The 19,002-nt window shown below is 52.3% G+C and overlaps 6 protein-coding genes across 6 annotated transcripts; 3 read left to right on the forward strand and 3 right to left on the reverse strand.

Moving 5' to 3' along the window:
- Nucleotides 1-282: 282 nt before the first annotated feature.
- Nucleotides 283-4,174, forward strand: dokA (Hybrid signal transduction protein dokA; the record flags this gene model as incomplete). The annotated part of the gene is made up of 3 exons (XM_037317713.1): nt 283-628; nt 768-3,384; nt 3,442-4,174. 3 exons carry the CDS (start codon nt 283-285, stop codon nt 4,172-4,174), a joined length of 3,696 nt encoding a protein of 1,231 aa, XP_037182567.1.
- Nucleotides 4,175-4,626: 452 nt separating this feature from the next.
- CGCA056_v002456 (AB hydrolase superfamily protein) lies at nt 4,627-5,658 on the reverse strand (the record flags this gene model as incomplete). Its single annotated transcript, XM_037317714.1, has 3 exons — nt 4,627-5,035; nt 5,088-5,253; nt 5,301-5,658. 3 exons carry the CDS (start codon nt 5,656-5,658, stop codon nt 4,627-4,629), a joined length of 933 nt encoding a protein of 310 aa, XP_037183374.1.
- A 1,555-nt stretch (nt 5,659-7,213) lies between these two features.
- Nucleotides 7,214-8,523, forward strand: yteR-0 (Unsaturated rhamnogalacturonyl hydrolase YteR; the record flags this gene model as incomplete). The annotated part of the gene is made up of 2 exons (XM_037317715.1): nt 7,214-8,356; nt 8,410-8,523. The coding sequence occupies 2 exons, from the start codon at nt 7,214-7,216 to the stop codon at nt 8,521-8,523; spliced, it is 1,257 nt and encodes a 418-aa protein (XP_037182565.1).
- Nucleotides 8,524-8,789: 266 nt separating this feature from the next.
- Nucleotides 8,790-9,211, reverse strand: CGCA056_v002458 (uncharacterized protein; the record flags this gene model as incomplete). Its single annotated transcript, XM_037317716.1, has 2 exons — nt 8,790-9,015; nt 9,153-9,211. 2 exons carry the CDS (start codon nt 9,209-9,211, stop codon nt 8,790-8,792), a joined length of 285 nt encoding a protein of 94 aa, XP_037182560.1.
- A 1,568-nt stretch (nt 9,212-10,779) lies between these two features.
- CGCA056_v002459 (putative transporter) lies at nt 10,780-13,350 on the reverse strand (the record flags this gene model as incomplete). The annotated part of the gene is made up of 15 exons (XM_037317717.1): nt 10,780-10,804; nt 10,872-11,002; nt 11,058-11,131; nt 11,185-11,231; nt 11,283-11,354; nt 11,404-11,809; nt 11,875-12,005; nt 12,058-12,148; nt 12,203-12,245; nt 12,302-12,371; nt 12,428-12,538; nt 12,591-12,661; nt 12,714-12,821; nt 12,887-13,048; nt 13,108-13,350. 15 exons carry the CDS (start codon nt 13,348-13,350, stop codon nt 10,780-10,782), a joined length of 1,785 nt encoding a protein of 594 aa, XP_037182561.1.
- Nucleotides 13,351-17,397: 4,047 nt separating this feature from the next.
- Nucleotides 17,398-18,588, forward strand: SUVH5 (Histone-lysine N-methyltransferase, H3 lysine-9 specific SUVH5; the record flags this gene model as incomplete). The annotated part of the gene is made up of 1 exon (XM_037317718.1): nt 17,398-18,588. One exon carries the CDS (start codon nt 17,398-17,400, stop codon nt 18,586-18,588), a length of 1,191 nt encoding a protein of 396 aa, XP_037182760.1.
- Between the last annotated feature and the right edge of the window lie 414 nt (nt 18,589-19,002).

Raw genomic sequence — 19,002 nt, forward strand, 5'->3', positions numbered from 1 at the left:
ATTTTTTCCACGAACGTGTCGCCACGTCGACCGCCCCGAACGGGTTCTAGAACCCCAACCGCAACAACCCACACGCACGGTAGATCGAAAACTCGGCCGAGGGGGCGGGGACGCGTCAATCTTACCCTGAGAGGCAAATGTCAGACCAGAAAAAGTAATGGAAAATTGAGAAATGCAGAGAGACGTCTGATGTGAGCTTGCTTCAACACCGAGGCCACACCGAGAACCCATCCCAGGCGCGCCGCAACGTCTTACCCCTCACCGATTGTTCGCGCGCATCCGATGTCAACCTCCACCGAGGCTCAGCGCGAGCGGGAGGTTCAGCGCTACCTCCAGAGCTGGCAAGTCGCCCAGGGTTCTTCTCTCAACGTCGCCACCAATGTCGACAGTATCGCGGCGCCTGACCTGCAGAGCACAGGCTACCAGGCCAAGGCGTCGCCGGACAGGACTCTCACGGCCTTCTCCCAATTGGCCGTCCTCAAGCTCGACGTCAGGCGTGCCATGGTATCGCTGATTGACTCTACCACTCAGACCATCCTTTCCGAAGCCACTCGAAACATCCAGCTGGGAGAGCTTGACAGCGAGGCTGCGGAAGAACCGGTGAACAGCACGAACAGCGACCTATGGCGTATGTAGACTCTCTCCAGGAGACGGCTCCAACGAGCCATCATGTCGCCTGTGCCAAGGGTTGCCCTCGGCTTTGCAGAGTCGTGGGATGGAACCTACTCTTGCGGTGCCGTCATGCTGACCATGAAAACTTCAAACAGTCGGCGCAACCATCCTATCTCGTCCGGACGCTGTCTGCGAGCATTCCCTCATAAATACCTGCACCGCGATAGACTCCCCGAAGGATCGGCCGTACACCGTCCCAGGCCTCATCGTCTCCGACTGTCGCTACGACTCGCGCTTCGCAACCCGCCCGTATGTTTTATCGGAGCCTGGTGTTCGGTTTTATGCCGGCGTGCCAATTTTCTCTCGAAACGGACACAGAATCGGCTCCTTTGCTGTGTCGGATGAGCGCCCTCATGATGGACTCACAATCGAGGAGATCAAGTTCATGCAGGGCATTGCCCAGACTGTGATGGAGCATCTAGAATGGGCAAGGGACCGTGTGGATCGCTTCAAGGGTGAGCGTATCGTTCGGGGATTGGCGGCTTTCGTTGAGGATTGCTTCACTTTGAACGACGACAACATTTTGGCCAAGGACGACGTATCCCCGAACCCAACGACGATTCGCCCTCCCGAGATGGCGCTCAGCTCTTCGAAGCGCCCTCTTTCGACAGCCAATGTGTACTTTCGTGGATCCGGATCCCCTCGATCATCCCTGCCGACACACCTACGACAGGCGGCGCCGAACTCTCCACCACAATCGCCGCCAAGGAACAACTTCAAGCAATTTAACAAGCAGAAGCCTGATAGTATATCGAACCTCTACCACCGTGCGGCTGACATTTTGCGACGCTCGACACTCGCTGACGGAGTCGTCTTTCTGGGTGCGACGACCACAACCTCCAGACAGCTGAGCAAGGCCATGAGGATGGGAGGATCAAAGTCGTCCGACGAGGACGAGCAGTCGTTACCAGTCACTTCAGGCTCTGAAGGAGTAGGACTCGACAGCTCTGACTCTGACACATCACCCGCAGCAAGACCTTGTAAAATCCTGTCTTACTCCATCACTGATGAGCAGACACGCGCTGGCATGGAGCAGGGCCCTCCTCTTTCACTCGGAACACTTGAGAAGTACTTTGCCATGTTCCCAATGGGGAAAACGTTGTCCTTCACCGAAACTGGGGCTGGCGTTTCCTCGGAAGATGACAGCGCAAGCGACCGAGAACTCATCAGAACAGGGCCCCAAGCAGGCGAAAAAACCGGAGAAGGTAACAGGCGCCGAAAAATTAGGATGGACCACGAAGAGCTTCTCAAGAAGATCCCCGGCGCAAAGTCTGTGGTCTTCGTTCCTCTTTTCGACTACAGTGAAGACAGATTTGCTGGAGGTTGCTTCTTGTGGACGTCAGTCACTGGGCGTATGATGAATCTCGACCAAGACCTCTCTTACCTCCGAGCTTTCAGCAACAGCATAATGACTCAAGTTGGACGTATCAACACACAGAAGAACGAGGCCGCAAAGACGACATTCATTGCCAGCATGAGTCACGAGCTGCGCAGCCCTCTTCATGGAATTTTAGGCTCAGCAGAACTTCTCAAGGACTCCGATACCAATACATACCAAGCGGGCCTCGTAAACTCCATCTCTACTTGCGGCAAGACGCTCCTCGATACTCTGAACCATGTTCTCGACTACAGTAAAATCAATCGACTGGGACGTGCGCAAATGAGGAAAAGCGCAAGGCAAAACAGGCCCGTCGTCCTGTCTTCTGACTCTCTTGAGAGTCTGAGCATGACGGCAGTAGTGGATCTCGGTGTTCTCGTTGAGGAAGTTGTCGACGCTATTGCGGCAGGCCACTCATTCAAGAAACTTGCGGGCGCAGCCGCGCTGGGATCAACAAAAACAACTGCAGGTCAACTCGGAGGACCCATCGAGATTGGCAAGTACCAAGCTCCGGGAGCCGACGGGCCTGTCTCGGTGTTGGTTGACATCTGTCCGAAGACTTCATGGATGGTGAAGACGCAACCAGGCGCTCTCCGCAGGATCATTATGAATCTCTTTGGCAATGCTCTAAAGTACACCACGTCAGGATTTGTGCTTGTTTCTCTTACTGGCCAAGCCAGGTCAGATGGGTCCAAGGTCAATGCTCTGATCAGGGTTGCAGATACTGGCAAGGGCATAAGTGACGATTTCCAACAGAACCGTCTGTTTATCCCCTTTAGCCAAGAAGACTCATTCCAGCCTGGCACCGGTCTTGGCTTGAGCATCGTCAAGCAGATTGTGGACTCTCTTGGTGGCACTTTAGAAGTCAAGTCTGAGCAGGGCAGGGGAACGGAAGTTGACGTGCATCTCCGGCTTGCACCTGTTTCCGACCCAGCAGCTCATCAACCTGACGAGGCCATTCGCTCAGTCGCGGAACAAACAAAAGGCAAGAAGCTTGTGCTCTTGAACGGATTCACCACACCACAGCCTGCGTCTGTCACCCGACAAGTTTCCAAGATCAACGAGGTGCTTTTCAACACTTGTTCAAATTGGTTCGGCATGAAGGTAGATAAAGAAACCAACACAAACGTGTCAGACGCCGACATGTTCGTTTACTGCGAACCACCTCCTATTGAGGTACTCGAAAAGCGATTCCGCGACCATCAAACGCCCTCAGCACGGAAGGTTCCGATCATTATTGTCTGCCAAAATGCGGAAGAAGCGGTTCAGATTTCTCATAAACATACAAAGGTCTTGGGCCAGATGTCTCAGATCGTTGAAGTGATACCACAACCGTGAGCCAAGCTCTTCATTCTCATTGCCTTAAGAATATGACACTGATTTCGATACAGTTGTGGTCCACGAAAGCTAGCCAAGGTCTTCAGCAACTGTTTAAAGAGAGCAGAAGCGGCTGCAAAGGCGCCAAACGGAGAGAGTATCTCGGTCACCGCATCAAATGCCGAAATGGAGCCAACGATCAAGGAATTCCCGATGGGCACACCACAACCAGACGACAGAGTCATTGTACACTATGACCAACCCCCTGAAGAAGTCAAAGAGGAGCTAGTTTCGTCTCGTGCAATCAGCAAGTCGCTAGGCACGGTGCAAGTCAAGGAAATTGGCGGGACTGACTTGAAGGAGCGCAAAGACAGCAAGCTGCACGTGTTGCTGGTGGACGACAACAAGATCAACCTGAAGCTTCTGGTGATGTTCATGAAGAAATGTGGCTACTCGTACGAGGAGGCAGAAAACGGACAAGAAGCGGTCGACAGGTTCAAAGAAGCTTCGGGAGTCCACATTTCAGAAGACGCACCCGAATACGAGAGACCGCGTCGGTTCGACTTCATCCTCATGGACATCAGCATGCCGATACTCAATGGATTTGAAGCAACCAGGTATATCAGGGAGTTTGAGCGCGAACACCGGATGCAACCGCCGACGAATGTTATCGCGTTGACGGGTCTTGCGAGCGCTGACGCAAGAAGGAACGCCGAATCTGTGGGCATTGATGTGTTTATGCCGAAGCCGGTACGATTTGCGGAGTTGAAGACGTTGTTGTTGGCAGCTGAGACGCACGGGCGATGATAATGATCTATGGGTTGGGTGGGATTTGTTGACACCATTTCCTGGTTTTCTTTTTTTTAAAATATTAAACGCGACTAGATGGAACTGGTTTTCAATCATAAGTTTCAATTCTCCTTCTGGCAAAGCATTGCACATCCGAACTTGCTCTCTCTCTCTCCCCCCCTCAAACCCGTCCAGTCTACCTTGACCTATACAACCAATGAGCCACAAGCACCGCTTCTAGCAAACAAGTGTTGGGGTAAAAGCAGAACCTGCGCAACCTTATTTGGTTATCCAATGATACACTGGTCTTAACATCAATCCTGAGGGTAAATGGGAGCCGATGACGGGTCATACGTCGTACCAAAACCGTCGGCAAGGGTTTTGCATGCATCATGAACCAACTCCCGGCTAATTTGGTGTATACTAACGAACTTGTCAGTGCCTAAAAAGAATATTTGGAAATATACGTATTACCCTGCAAGAATCAGCACGGAATGCGTGGCTCCTCTGTAAACCTTGGTATCAACGTCGACACCAGCATCCTTCAGTTGCTCTGCGTACTTGAGACCTTCAGGCGCCAAGAGATCAATCTCAGCAATAGCAATCCAGGTTTTTGGACTTCGTGTCATAATGTCTTTGGGTGCAAAGCATGGCGATGCATCCCAGTCTCTCTTGTTTTCATGGTTCGGGAAGTAGAGGCTTTGGTACCAAGTCATTCGCCCAGGCGTAAGCCAGGGAACGTGCTTGGAAGCGGACCACACAGTCTCGACGGTGGCAGTGCTGTCAATGACTGGACATATGAGGATTTGAGAAATGGGGGCTGGTGTCACGTTCTCCAGAGAGGCTTTCATTGTGAGAACAGCAGCAAGACTTCCACCGCTACGTCTATCAGTACCTGGACGAGAATTGAATCACTTGATAATTTACTTACGCAGATAGGCCGCCGATTGTCAGAAGAGAGGTGTTTATATTGAGATGCGATGCATTAGCAGGCTCAACTACCCATCTCAGTCCAGTCAGGCAATCATATACAGCAGCGGGATAGACGTGCTCGGGGGCATGGCGATAGTTGATGGTGATGATCACGCATCTGACGTCTGTGTTCTGTTAACACCTGCCTCGCATATTAAGAACGGGAGCTCACATTTGCAAACATGCGTCAAGAATCCATTCTCACTGTCTAATCCTCCGTTGACCCAACCACCTCCGTGCAGCCACACCAAGCACGGCCATCTTCCCGGGGGCGCTTCGCCTTCAGGAACAAACACGCGGACTTGAATGCCGCCACCGAGTTCCTCATCCCAGGTTTGACCAACTCCGGTTAGTTTCTGCATGGCATGTGCAAGAGGATTCGGATTCAAGCGTGAAGATGGATCCCATGGCTGGGCTTCTGAAGGCTCTATGAATTGGATAATGCTGTCATGGAGAGCAACATATTCGGGGTCCAGCTTCTCGCGGACAGATGGGTGAATGGGCTGATAGATCTTCCTGATTTCACTCATATTGAGGAACTGATACCGACAATTCTAGACTGCGAAGTTGAGAATGAAAAGTGTCGTTGTTGCGGAGAATGTGCGCAGGCTTTCAAAAACACTTCGACCGGGTGTCTCATGCTTAATCATGGCCTGCGGATTTGCCCGTTCCCGGCAATCGCCGGCAAGACCCATCAAACCGGCATTTGATCGGAACTTCGGAAGCGAACACGGAGGTCTTACATCATCATGGAACTGACTGTGAGGAAGATATTCAGAACAGAGCCTTGATTTCACAATGACATGCTTGAAGAACTTCAATGGAATATGGTCTAATGCATTTGGCTGATAGATGGCAGCTTGATACCACAGGCTTGCGAAGAATCTGTCTATATTAATTATTTTGTTGATCTGAAGAGCCATTCAAAACCAGCAGGGCTTAGCATACTTCTATAACCTGAAGATTTTGCTAGCGACACAAAATGGGCACAATTTTGGACGTGCGTGGTGCCAAATTACTTCATCGATTGACGCGGAAAAGACCCGGTTTCAACGCATTACCTGCTGGGCGGATAAGTTCAAAGTACCATTCGGCGGTGTCCAACGGCTCAGGTCATTGTCTTGGCAAAATGGCGATGCTGCAGGGGTTTTAATATGAAAGGCGTCGCTGCCCAGTCACATTGAACATGGTGCCAAGGATCTGACGCAGGCAGTCCAGTCTAACAAACAACCGAGGGAAATAAATCGATTCGCCCGCCAGATAGGCCCTGATCTTCCAGCCCGGGATAAAGCGCTGATTGGTGTATAAATTGTTTCAGGGAGTCGATCACAGAGATTAGGAAGCTTTTGACGGTCTTTTGGGACCAGCCGCACTTTCGACTGGCACTCACCTCCCGCTCTCGTTTGACTGCAGCTGCGCTGTGCCGGCATCCGTGATTACTCGCAGACAGATTTGAATGCCGACATGGAAGAAACGGCTGCAGTATCCGCGGATGTTACCAGGTCTCGTCCGTTCCATAAGGCGAGCCAGCTATTGATGCGTTGATAAAGATGGTATGTCGTTCAAAAAAGGTACGAACTTCACAAAGGAAAGTTTATCAGTGAGCTCTAGGGTGCAAATAAGCATCAAGGTAAGCTCATCGAGTTCCCCGCCGCGAGTAGCTCCCCAATGGCTTCCCCGCAAAGACCGACCCTGGGCCCCGCAGTCTAAGCCAGGGTCTGCTTTTCCGTCCCCGTGGAACAGCATGAAGCTGCTCGGTACTCGGCGTAGGATGATGTCTTCTCTACTAGTCCAAGCATGCGGCAGACATACGATGGAATACGCAGCTGCAGCTCAAGACAATGCGTCGGATAAGCAGAAGAAGACTGACCGCAGGGTCTTGGCCGATCTTGGGTCAGTGAGGGGAACCTTGTCGGCTGCGACTTCACGAGATTGATGAATTCTGTGGAGGTAGCTTGATATGGCTGGAAATTTGTATAAATAAGCGTAGGTACAAGTAGGCAATTTTTTCTTAGAACTGCAAGCGCCTCATTGACTCTATCGAAGAACTTCGCAGCAATATCAAGCCTGCAGTCCACCTTCAAGATGAAGGTCTCAACTCTTGTCACGACTGCGTTGGCGAGCGCCACCTTCGCAGCCGCTTCCGTTTCCCTTCCAAATGGATGGTTCACAGTTCCACCGGATGAGAAGATCAAGACAACCAAGTTCAAGGGGGAGACCCGATACCTTACGTGGATGGCCGATTCCCAGATCAAGCACGGCGTTGAACCCACCTTCGCCTATACCGTTTCAGCATACTACTCCGGTATCCTTCTGGCATACAACCGAACCGGCGATGAGAAGTACTACAACTATGTCAAGCACTATGCAGATGTCATTCTGTATCCGGCATGGAATGGAGAGATTCTGTTGTACAACAACAGCAACTCCATTGACGACATCCGTTTTGGTCACACGTTTCTCGACTTGTATAAGTTCACTGGCAACGAAATATACAAGATAGCAGCCCAAACACTGCGCAACCAGATCGATCGCACTGGGCGCACGCCCACCGGAGGATTCTACCATAGATACCCCGTTTACATCGATCAGATGTGGCTTGATGGCATCTACATGTTAGATGTGTACTATGCTCGCTGGACCCACGAGTTCGATGCCGATAACTCCACCGCCTGGGACGACATCGCCCTTCAATACGACCTCGTTGACGCCGGAACAATCTCCGAGCGTGAGCGCACCAACGGTCTCCCGCTTCATGGTTTCGATTGGAGCAAGAAGGCCATCTGGGCTGACCCAGAGACTGGTGCCTCCCCGCATGTTTGGGGTCGTGCAGTCGGTTGGTACATCATGGCCCTGGTTGATACCCTGGAGCTCTTCCCAGAGAACCATGCAGGCCGTGAGCGCTTGCTGAAGTACCTGCAGTCCGTCGCCGATGCCATTGTCGCGGCGCAGGATAAGAAGACCAAGGGGTGGTGGCTGGTTATGACTCCCGGCACTGAGGGCCAGTGGGGTAACTACATCGAGAGCTCAGGCTCTTCCATGTTCGTCTATGGCTTGCTTAAGAGTGTACGTCTCGGTTACATCACAGGGGATAAATATCTGAAAGCTGCCCTGGATGGTTACAAGCTCATGACGGACACGTTTGCCGAGGTCCGCAAGAACGACAATGCCCTTCTATACGAGTGGACTGTCCAGACTGGTAGTCTGAGCTCGAACGGCACATTCGAGGTGAGAAAGCTCTCTTTTCAATTCTCAACAAGCTCATGCTAACATGACCCCAGTACTATGCAAGCCAGCCTTTGTTTGAGTCAGACCTCAAAGGAGTTGCGCCTTTCTTATTCTCAAGCTACGAGTATGAATTGTATTTGGAAGCGAAGAAACAGCCCAGGAAATAGACAGGCTATAGTATTACAACTTCAAAGGCAGATCCATAGAGACTATTTGGCAAATAAACAATTCCGTCACGGGTGGTAAATGTTACATTTGAAATTCAGGTCCTTGGCGACGTAGAAAATGTTGATTTGAAAAGTCCCTTCGACCTATTACTTTGAATTATCTAGGAAAGAGAGACCTGGCACAGTTGCTTATGAAGTGCCTGCGCGACACCATCGGCTCTGTTGCTGAGCTTGTTGATTCGTCTGCCGCTAGATATTTTGGTCGCCTAGAGCCTTCTCTTTCCGTTGTTCTTTCTGGTCTTCTTGCCAGTGTTGGTGTTGTTACTGGTGTTGCCCGCACTAGAGCCGCTCACGCGCTCGCATCTCTCGCCACCGTCTCCGTTGCCGCAACGAAGGGGCAACAGACAACATCCATCGGGGTCAGCGAATTGTTCGAGACCGTTTGCGCCTTTGCCGAGAGACTTGCAATCCGGTCCATCGGGGAAGCCGCAGCTGTCGCAGAATAATCGGGTTAGCTTACGGTATTGGCAAAGGCTTTTCCTTCCATGTGCCACATAAAGCCAAGGAACTCGAAGACCTCAAACACAATCGAGAAAGGAGGCGCGGCGCGACCGACCACATTTACATACCCGTTCTGTGCGAGGACGCCAGCGGCGCAAGCAGAGAGGATGATAGAGAAGAACTTCATTATGAAAGTTGTGATTGAAAGATTCTGCGCAGCAGATTGGAAAAGAATTAGAAGTCTGGTCGGTTGGAAGAATGCACGAGAAAGTTGTCGCTGGGATCGAAGCAATCTCCAATATAGTCGGTGCGGGCTCGATCAACCTTTATACTGCCAAACGAGCATGATCTGTTTACCATCTCTCCATGATTCTTGTAGCATCGCTTCCCAAACATCTTGGCGATGGGTACTCGTTGTTTTGCTGCGTAGCATCCATCGCTGACACCGAGGAATACGACACTCTCGGTGGCAGACCCCAGCATCCCTGCGAAACCTAGTGCCAAACTAAGCTTACCGCGCAACCATCAGAGTTGCTTCATGGCATGTGTCACAATGGGACGACAGTTGAGAGACAGGGGTCATGACTCCAGCTTTCGCTTGGCTTAAGCCAGTCGCTCACGAGCGAAAATCTGCAAATCCTGCGTTCATCAGGGGCAGCTTATTTTTCCTGCTGAACCTTTCTGTTGCATTGCGTTTACTACCTTGCAGCAGCCCGAAGATAGGAGCAGCGGAGCCTACCGCACGGCAGGAGCGGACTTGGCACTTCGGAATGCTCCAGAGGCTCCTGCCCTAGGTCAACTAAGCCTCAACACGCCCATCCCAGGGCCTTGACAAGCAATATGGAGGAGACTTCCTCGGCGAAAGCTATTCTCTTGTCATCACAAGTCGCCTCAACTTAGAGCCGAGCACATACGGAAAGCGTCGTTCAAGCGCTCAAAAGGAGAGCGCGGAAGCGGGGAGTGCACTTGAGCCCGCAAATGTGTACACTTGGTGGGAAAGAAGTGCAACGGCGGGATGACCTTGAATACGAGCCATACGAGCACCCGATAAGAAGAAACCTAACTCAAACAGAACAGATCAACTGAGAATCGGTTACCCTTGACGATTTCATTGCAAGCCATCGGTTAGCAGGCCCCAGCAGGACTTATCCGCAGGAATCCGGCGTAGAATCTTCGAAAAGCCTTCTTTTTTCGCGGGTCTGTCGGAATATCACCATACGTTATTAGAGTTACGGGGACATCAAAGCGACCTTACAGGGCTGCGGTTACATGCGGACACCTTGCAGTGGTGCTGGTGCTACCCCAACCACCCCTGTTTCAAAGCCTTAAAGATTCAGCTGAGCAGCCAAGCAAGGGCTGTCCCACCGGGAGAAGGGGCAAGAGAGTTTCAGTGGGGAGTTAATCTTGACGCGCGCGTTACAATAACAAGACTTCAATAATTGGCGCCTGCGTCTGTGACTTTTACCATGGATCACTCATCCCGCCGGCTCGGTTGAAGGAATGAGACACTGCTGGCAAGGATCAGCTTACGGGCATAGGTTGACGATAATCCCGGGGCAAATGTCCCCGTTCGCAACTCGTAAAATGGACTTGTTCGTAAGACGATGAAACTGACATTTTTGATTCTATCTAGAGAGGAATATGGATCGCACGCTTCTTTTCTGTTTGGCTTGCTATGAACCCAAGACTGCGACCAGAAAAGAACCAAACACTGTTGGGTCTACGCCGAAGCATACAAAAGTAGACCTTTGGGGTCTATGTCGCAAAGCGGAAGTCGAGCCTGGTTGTATAACGGATTAGTAACATCATTCAGTGAGACTCCAAGATGTAAGAGAGAAGTGGCTCACCTTTTGTTTCCCACATCCGTCGTGTTGGTTCTGTAGTTGTGTTGCTCCTCTGGGGACATGGCGTCCCAAACCTTGGCTTTTTGGTTGTTTCTCCATCGGTAGTAAAAGAATGTAAATGGGTATTGAACAACCTGCAAACAATCTGAGCATCTGGTCTTGTAAAGCGTAGGGGTGGTGATGACTTACACACATCCAGATGCAGATAACCAAAAGGCCCTTGTTTGCCTTGAAGTACCGCGGAGCATCGTTGGACTGATAGACTTGGTAGCTAAGGTTAGTCTCCTGTCGTTGCGCGGGTGACATTAAGACTCACTGTTCGCTCCGATCATGCCTGAGACTTGCACCCACATATTGTAAAGACTAAAGACGGGTCAGCAAAGCGACGACTTCAAAGAGAAGGAGGAGACATACGAGGCAGATACCGTTCTGTTCTGCACCGAACCTGCGTTTCTACTCGTCCAAGCTACTTGAATGGGATGGGTGCTAGACCTTGTTAGCTCGTGCAGCCTCCGTCAGTCAATCTGGTACTCACTAAGGGAACGAGAGCAACACTGTAGCGATGGCGAAGTATGCCCACGGGCTGATCGGGTCTGGCAATGCGATCAACGCCACAAAGCAAGGCAACAACCAAGCATCTTCGGCCATCGACACGAAACTCCGGTTGTTCACCAGCTCACTCAAAGCAGTAATGAGCAGCATGGTTATACTGGAGCCAACGATGTTCGGGATCGAAAGCAAATTGGTCTGGATGACGTTGAAACCGAGACCGCGGAAGGAAAGAGTGAGGTACTGGTTGACCGGGTACTTGGGCAAGCCGAAAAGCAGGCCAAGGGCGTACAGTGGCCACATATCGTAGTCCTTGGAGCACTCCCAGATCTGCCTGACGGACAGGCCCTGTCGGTTGTACATGCCTCCCTTCTGAGGATCATCACGAATGACTATGTGATATGAAGGTTAGATGAGGGTCTGTTTGAAGTTAAGTTGAAGCGTGTGGGATACTCACCGGAGTTGACAATGATCTTAACTTCCTTTTCCTTGAAGTAGCCCTTGGGGTTCCACCAGCTCCTCGTTCGGGCGGGACACTGCGGCATCAAGAAGAATGAGAGCAGTCCGACACTGAATGTGAAGCAGCCCCTGAAGTCAAAGGTTAGCGCAGGGCTCAGTGGTCCGAAGCAGAATAACTTACTCAATGAGGAACATCCATCTCCAGCCTTCGTAGCCCAAGATACCTCTCATAGACAGAAGACCGACCGCGGCGAAGCCCACACCAATGTCAACTGCAGAGAATGTGAGCTGCTGGACTGAACCGTGTCCTTGGTTGCACCACTTACCAATTTGGGAAGACATCCAGAACCAGGCCAGACGAATTGGAAGCTAAGTCAGAGTAAGCAAAAGACCGTCAAGCCTTGTCATTCACTGAAGTTACTCACAGACGTGCCCGTATACCAATAGCTAAGGTACAAAATTGTGTCAGGAATGAAGCCACCTTGGAAGGTGGCGCTAGATTTGTCCGAGTCAATAAAGTGTCATGCAGAGGCAGGTACAACATAACCTACATCAGGTATCTGGTGGCAAGAAATGACGCCCGTCCCTTGAGGAAGAATTGCAGGCCGGAAATGGTGCTGAAAAGACAGATCTGGATTGGGATCCACAGATCCGGGCCGATACTATTGAGGTCAGATGGGCTTCAGATTTACTTGTCGGCTGATATTGACGAACCGCTTGGAGATCAACTGAGATGGAAGCTCGGCAACAAGGAAACCGACTCGGGAGATGGTTTGGCCAAGGTTCTTCTTTGTGTTAGCATCGTAAGGGACCCGAAACATTGGCGGATGTACTCACGTAGTCACCGCGAGTGAGGCCAAGATCAGGAAGCATGTCATCAGAAACGGCGTTGTTGATGTTGTTTCTGTCAATGTTCAAAGCAGCAAACATGACGCAACACCAGACCTGATTGTTGCAAGTCAGTCAGTCGCGTTCACCAAAGGCATTGTGCGATGCTCGTCCAAACTCACCATAATCTTCCAATCAACCTTGCGTCGCACTTGCCGCTCTTCTCTCCAAGTCCAGCGGAATGAGGGGTCGAAAGCCTCCTTGTTCTCCCATTGCGGGTGGATGTAAGCCTCCTTGTACTCTTCCAAATTCTCGGAATCCCAGATGCTAGGTTGTGTCGCAATCTTTGATGCTGCTGATCAGCTAGAAGTCCACATATCGAAGTACCGCGGAGGCAACCTACGGCGTCAAGGTCGTATTCTTCCGCCTTAGGGCCCTTCCGAATTCTCAAGAAACGAAGGATAGCGTCGCCGAGCGCGGCTTCCATGCGTTGAGTCTGCTGTGTCGCCAAAGCTGGAGCGGTCGGGGGAACTACGTCTCGGACATCCTTTCCGGTGCCGGTCTTGGAGTCTGCACCCGCGTGGTCCGAAGACGTGATGGACCCTGCGGGCGAGGGCTTGTTGGTCGGTTGCTGCTGGGCAGACATTTTGGACGGCAACTCGAAGAAGGAACGAAGTCGAGTCGACACAACGGGCAGCAAAAGCAAGCATCTACCTACACAAGCGAGTCCCCTATCTATTTAAGAGGGAAGCAGTAAAATATCTTTCCACACTGGCTTCGGTCGCCGCCCGAACCCCCCTGGTGACAGAACCGGGCTACCGGTCGCCGCATTTCTTAGCCAAACGGCAGACACGGAGGGAACCTCAAAGGCGTGATGGGTAATAACTACCATCCACAGGCAGGAAACAGCGGCCATACCCCGATTTTTGCCCCTTTGGTAAAACGATGCCCCCCCACAGGGGGTGACGACATGTTGCTTATCCAGGTTGAACCCCTGAACAGATTGTCTTCCGAGGAGATCCAAAACTTGGGATCAGAGAGTCACGATGACCGCTGAGCGTTTTGCATATTGAAAGGATGCAACGGCAGGGGGCTAAGCTATTTGCTGCTTGATTCCAAGACGCGCGCCAGCTCTATCGGAGCTTTTCTCTAAGCTTAACCCAAACCTGAGCCGCTATTTCTTCATCTTGTCCATCGACTTTGACGCGAAACTGAGCCAGGTTCACAGTTGTCCAGAATGCAATGTGCGGAAGACGTGAATACTGGGGCCGATGTTACGGTTCGTCCACTTTGGTTTGTTGCGCCATTCGCTTGCAGCGCACGCCATTGATTCACCATCATTTGTTTCGATGGCGTGCTGGAGGTCGAACCCCCGCATTGCATATTTATGCAGGCAGCTTACCCTCCGCTCCGGGCTGGCCACACTCTCTCCACTCGGTTGAAGAATCCGTCCCGCCCGGCAGTATTCATGGGTAACCTGCTCAGAATCGCCGCAGTATTGATGCTGCGGGGCATGCCGACCGCCGGTGCCGAGAGCAACACCCCACACTCGCGGCTGCCATGACCGGTACGAACGAAGTGGGTCATCATGAATTCGGGGTGGTGGCCGGAGCCGGCGCGGAGCTATCTTGGCTATTCAGCCTTGAACAGATGGCACGGACAAGAGCTTTCAGTCAATGCCCATTTTCAAAGTCCAACGGCATGCCAATGGTTTCGAATGCCCGTACCTGGAGTACCTGCCCGCCACTCTACAATGAGCCGTTTTCAATAAATGAAGCTCAACACTTTGTTCACGTAAACTCCCTATTCAGCCCATGAACATTCGCAGGGGAATATCACATGGTCATGCTGGTCGAGGGAGCTCGTACAGACATGTTGGGCTGCCAGGTTTCTCCGAATAATTTATCTGACCACTGTTGCAAACCTAGTACTGTCAAGTCAGGAGTTGAGAAGCCAAACAGAGAAGACGCTCGAGATCTTTTCGACTTCATGAACTTGGGCCAAACATGTTTGCAACGGAATTACCCCAGACTCCGTCGAATGGGGCGAGAGGAGACACAAAAGTCCCCTGCATCCGTTAAATGGGTACCCAGTCCTGGGCAAGGGAAGGCGACTACAGAGTCAACCGCGCCCTCGAAAATTCAAAGATGACCTGTATAAGACTAAAGCTGGCTTCATGGCTTCTTCTCTTCACGACGTATTCGCACTTCCTCACACACATCTCCCTCGATTTTCGACCGCCGTTGAAAGCCACAAACCATGCGACAGATTTCCCTGAGAAGAATAAGCGCCCTACAAGCTGTGTGGCTGTGATTCTTGTTCGGCTTGCCGAGACGCTAGCACAGCTTAGCTTCTTCAGCTACGCTTATTTTCCCCATCTGTGCTGCACGACAGGACGGAAAACAGGGTATTTTCAGGCAGTGCACTGCAATTTCACAGCGCTTGGCAGCACGTAAAAAGAAATCGTGTCGCTTCCGTGGCGCGGTTGGGCGGGCGAGCCCGCCCAATTGACGAACCAGACCCCTCAGTGAGGGTTTCAGCCAGCTTCGCCTCGTATGCGGCCACAGGGCTGACTCCCGACGACGGTGGACTGATGCCTGCCCAAGCTAGACCCTGGAAATCGCGTGTTTACGAGGTTTTCATGGAAAGAGTTTTGTCTTCTTCCCCGATCGCTCCGCTAGTTTCGGCCTCTCTTTTCCTCGACCTCGAATGTCTGCATCTTCACGCCTTTTCCGTTGACCCGCGAGCGCCATGATGCTTGATCGAAACCGCGTCCGAAGCCTAGTGGTGGCGCTCTTCAGCGTTCCGGCGGCGCTCAGCCAGGAATGCAGCTACGACGGCGGCTGGGCTCTCCGGGCTCCGGGGTCCTGCCCGCCGAGCGCGCCGGTCGAGTGCGGAACAGGCGCGCAACCTCGGTGCTGTCCTTCGGGATACACATGCACAGGAGATGGCGACTATGTCGGCAATTATTGCTGCAAAGGTATGCAGTCGCCTCCCGAACTTTGTTCATTGTGGCCGTTGATTAGAAGCTGACGCGCTTTACCCGGTGCAGACCCGGAAGACTGCAGATCGCTCGCTCTCGAATACCCCCAGGTACCATACCTCGTCCTACTCCCGAACCTCGCATACGAGCTGCAGTTGACGATTCCGTAGTGTCCCGATTCATCTTGGAAGCTTTGGGGTGTAAATGGCAAGCTGGATAACGGAGGATGGTGTTGCATGGACGGCTCCAATGGCACATACCGCGACAACAGCCAAGGCATCGCCCTCCTGTGCACGTCAACGACAGCGACCGCGCTACCTGCGAACATTTCGTGGGCTGGTGCCGTGAGCACCTCGTCATGCTCTGTGACGGCGACGTCAACTTTGGCGACAACAGCAACGGGATCCTCGGCAGCTTCGGACACCGCAACGACCACCGGCACCGGGACGGCTGCTTCTTCGACGGGTACGGTTTCGGCGGGAAACGAAGATTCGGGTGGGATCTCAGGCGGTGCCGTAGCTGGAGCAGTCGTCGGAGGTGTGGCCGGGGTCGGTCTGATCCTGGCAGCCATCTTCTTTGTGTGGAAGCAGAAGCGGAGTTCCGGGGCCGCAGCGATCGGGCCGGATGGAAGCGACCAAGGGGGATGGGCGTATGGCGAACGAAGTGCTGGCAAGCACACGTACCAAATGCCTAGCGAGATGTCAGCTCAACCGTCACGAGTCGAGATGGATGGTTCACCTTTACCCACGTATGAACTTGATGGATCGACACCGCATGAGCTAGACTCCGCGGCGACGAGCGCAGCGCGACCAAGATAATGGACAACGGCCGTACATGCATCGAACTAGGCATCTGATTTCCCAATCCAAGATCGCAGAGTCATTTCCCAGAAAGTCAATAACGGAACCTGTTGATTCTTTCCATTGAGGGTGCCCAACATGCCAATTTTCTTCGTGAGCTTGAATTGCGCAACTCAAATGACATCTGTCGTCGCGTTGCTTCCAATTTGCCGCCTCTTAAGTCGCGCCTCGTGCGCTGTGGAGTTCTTGAACGATACAAGTTGACGCATTTGTGAATACGCTGGTCAACAAAGGAGGGGGGGGGGTTGGTCATCCAACAGAAAAGTCCCCGATATGTCTCAATATCTCAATATTTTGTTGCGACGGGATTTGATAAGGTTTCGGGTTATCTGAGCGGAAGGAGCGAATGGCAGTTATCAACTGCGGCGTTCCTTCCTGTTCGATCTGAGTTGTTGTTGTCGGTGGGGTAGTTGCGCCTGGTCTGTGCAACATGATTGGCTGATTTTCGGCGGAAGACCGTTGCACAGACCACCGACACTGCAACTCTGCAACCACCGACCTCACCTTCCAACCCGCGCGTCAACTGTCCATGCTTAAACCCCTCAACAACACACTTCCCTCACTCACAGACCGTCAGCCTGCCTCAAGTTGCGACACCAGCTTTGACGGGCTGGGAAGTGTTGCATAGGCTTGGCTATACTGCTAGCCTTAGTTATTGACTGGTTATCCCCTCACGATACCAACTAGGTGCGGCTGGTCAACCGACAGACGCCCTGCCGAGAAACCGACAGCGTTACCGCCACAATTTCAACGAATTTCACAAGCGTTCAATCGGTATGAACCATCGACTTCAACTTTAACCAGTTCGATTACTAACCTTTTTTTGAATTAGATAAATCCAAGAGTAACGATGGCTGCAGTCGCTCCAGTCGAGGAAGGCACCGGCCCTCCACCCGCACCTTCCACCCAGACCGTCCCCACTTCTCCCCGGGAACGCACTCCTGGAAAGTACTTCGCCTGGGTCAACAAAAACGTCCTCGGCCTTCTCGCAATCTGGTCCAAGAGGCCTCAGGCTCTCGATGAGTCCACCCCTCGCGTGGTCGAGAAGAAGCAGGAATTCGCAGACTATCTGAACTACGTCGAGGCTTGCAAGCAAGCCTTCCCGAATGCCCTTCCCCGCGAGCTTTGCTCTGTCGACACGGCCCATCAACGTCTGACTAGTGGTCTGAAGATTGTATGCGATCCTGAGAAGTCTATTCAGCAACGCTACTTCTCTGATGAGGACAAGCGTCGCGCCCAGGATCTCTATGATTGGGCCCAGAGGGCGGATGCGCTTGCCCTGACTCCGCCGGCCAGCGACAACGAGACCACGGCCGTAGTCAATACTCGTCGCTCTCGCACCGGAACTCACAATGCGGACAGTGACGGCAAATACCCCATTCGCAAGCCTGCTCCCGCCCACCCAGTCTGGGGCCGAAGAGGCATCATGCATGGTGTCGCACTCACTGGCATGAACGGCAAGACTCAGTGCCTCAACCGGGACTACAAGAACGAGCAGCGCGAAGCTGCAGTCATCGGTCACAATGGTCTCACCGTCGGCGACTGGTTCGCCTCCCAGATTCGCGCCCTGTTCGTCGGCGCACATGGCTCCTCCGAGGCCGGTATCCACGGCCGCAAGGACCAAGGCGCCTACTCTGTTATTGTCAGCGGAACCTACGATGAGATCGACGTCGACCACGGAGACGTCCTGTACTACTCCGGCTCTCGGTCTCTCGAACACAAGAACCCAACTCAATGCCCCCCACGTTCCAGCGGAACCACTGCTCTTCACGTTTCACAGATGAACGGCAGACCCGTTCGCGTTCTCCGCAAGGCCTCCTCCGACAAGAAGAAGTTTTCCGTCTGGGCTCCTCTATGCGGTATGCGCTACGACGGTCTCTACAGCGTCACTTGGTCTGGAACTAAGAAGAACACGCACAATGGGCTCTTCGAGCAGTTCAAGCTCGTTCGTCTCCCCAACCAGACTCCGTTGGAGGACCTGCGCGAGATCCCTAGCATCGCCCAGCGCAACGACTACGCCAGGGTTTCAGATTACTTCTGAAATGAACACTCAGTTGCGACACGACCTCTTTCATTTTGAGCTTGGGTGGATGGGGGGTTTCAACCTTCTTTTTGACAGAGTCTTACGGAAGACCATCGGAGTTTTTATAGGGTCAAAGGCAATGGAACAGGTTATAAGCCGCGATTATAAGCCGCAAAGTACGGCGTCAGGGTTTGCGTTTCTTTATGAGGAGTCATTGGGAAATACCCGTTCTTTTTAGCTAGGCACAGATGATTCAGTCAGCAGTCTGAATCCATAGGAATCGCGTTTTTGATAACTTTGAGCCTCCTGCCGTGATTGGATGTCACCATGACCAAGTTGAGCCTGGGTTTGACAGACTTAAGGGATTTATTAACGTGTGAGTCGTTCTCGTGGCCAAAAGAGTAAATAACGCTTTGTTGCCACTTCCGTCTA

This window comes from Colletotrichum aenigma (genome assembly GCF_013390185.1).
Source record: "Colletotrichum aenigma strain Cg56 chromosome Unknown KSG_Cg56_contig02, whole genome shotgun sequence".
Lineage (NCBI taxonomy): Eukaryota > Fungi > Ascomycota > Sordariomycetes > Glomerellales > Glomerellaceae > Colletotrichum > Colletotrichum aenigma.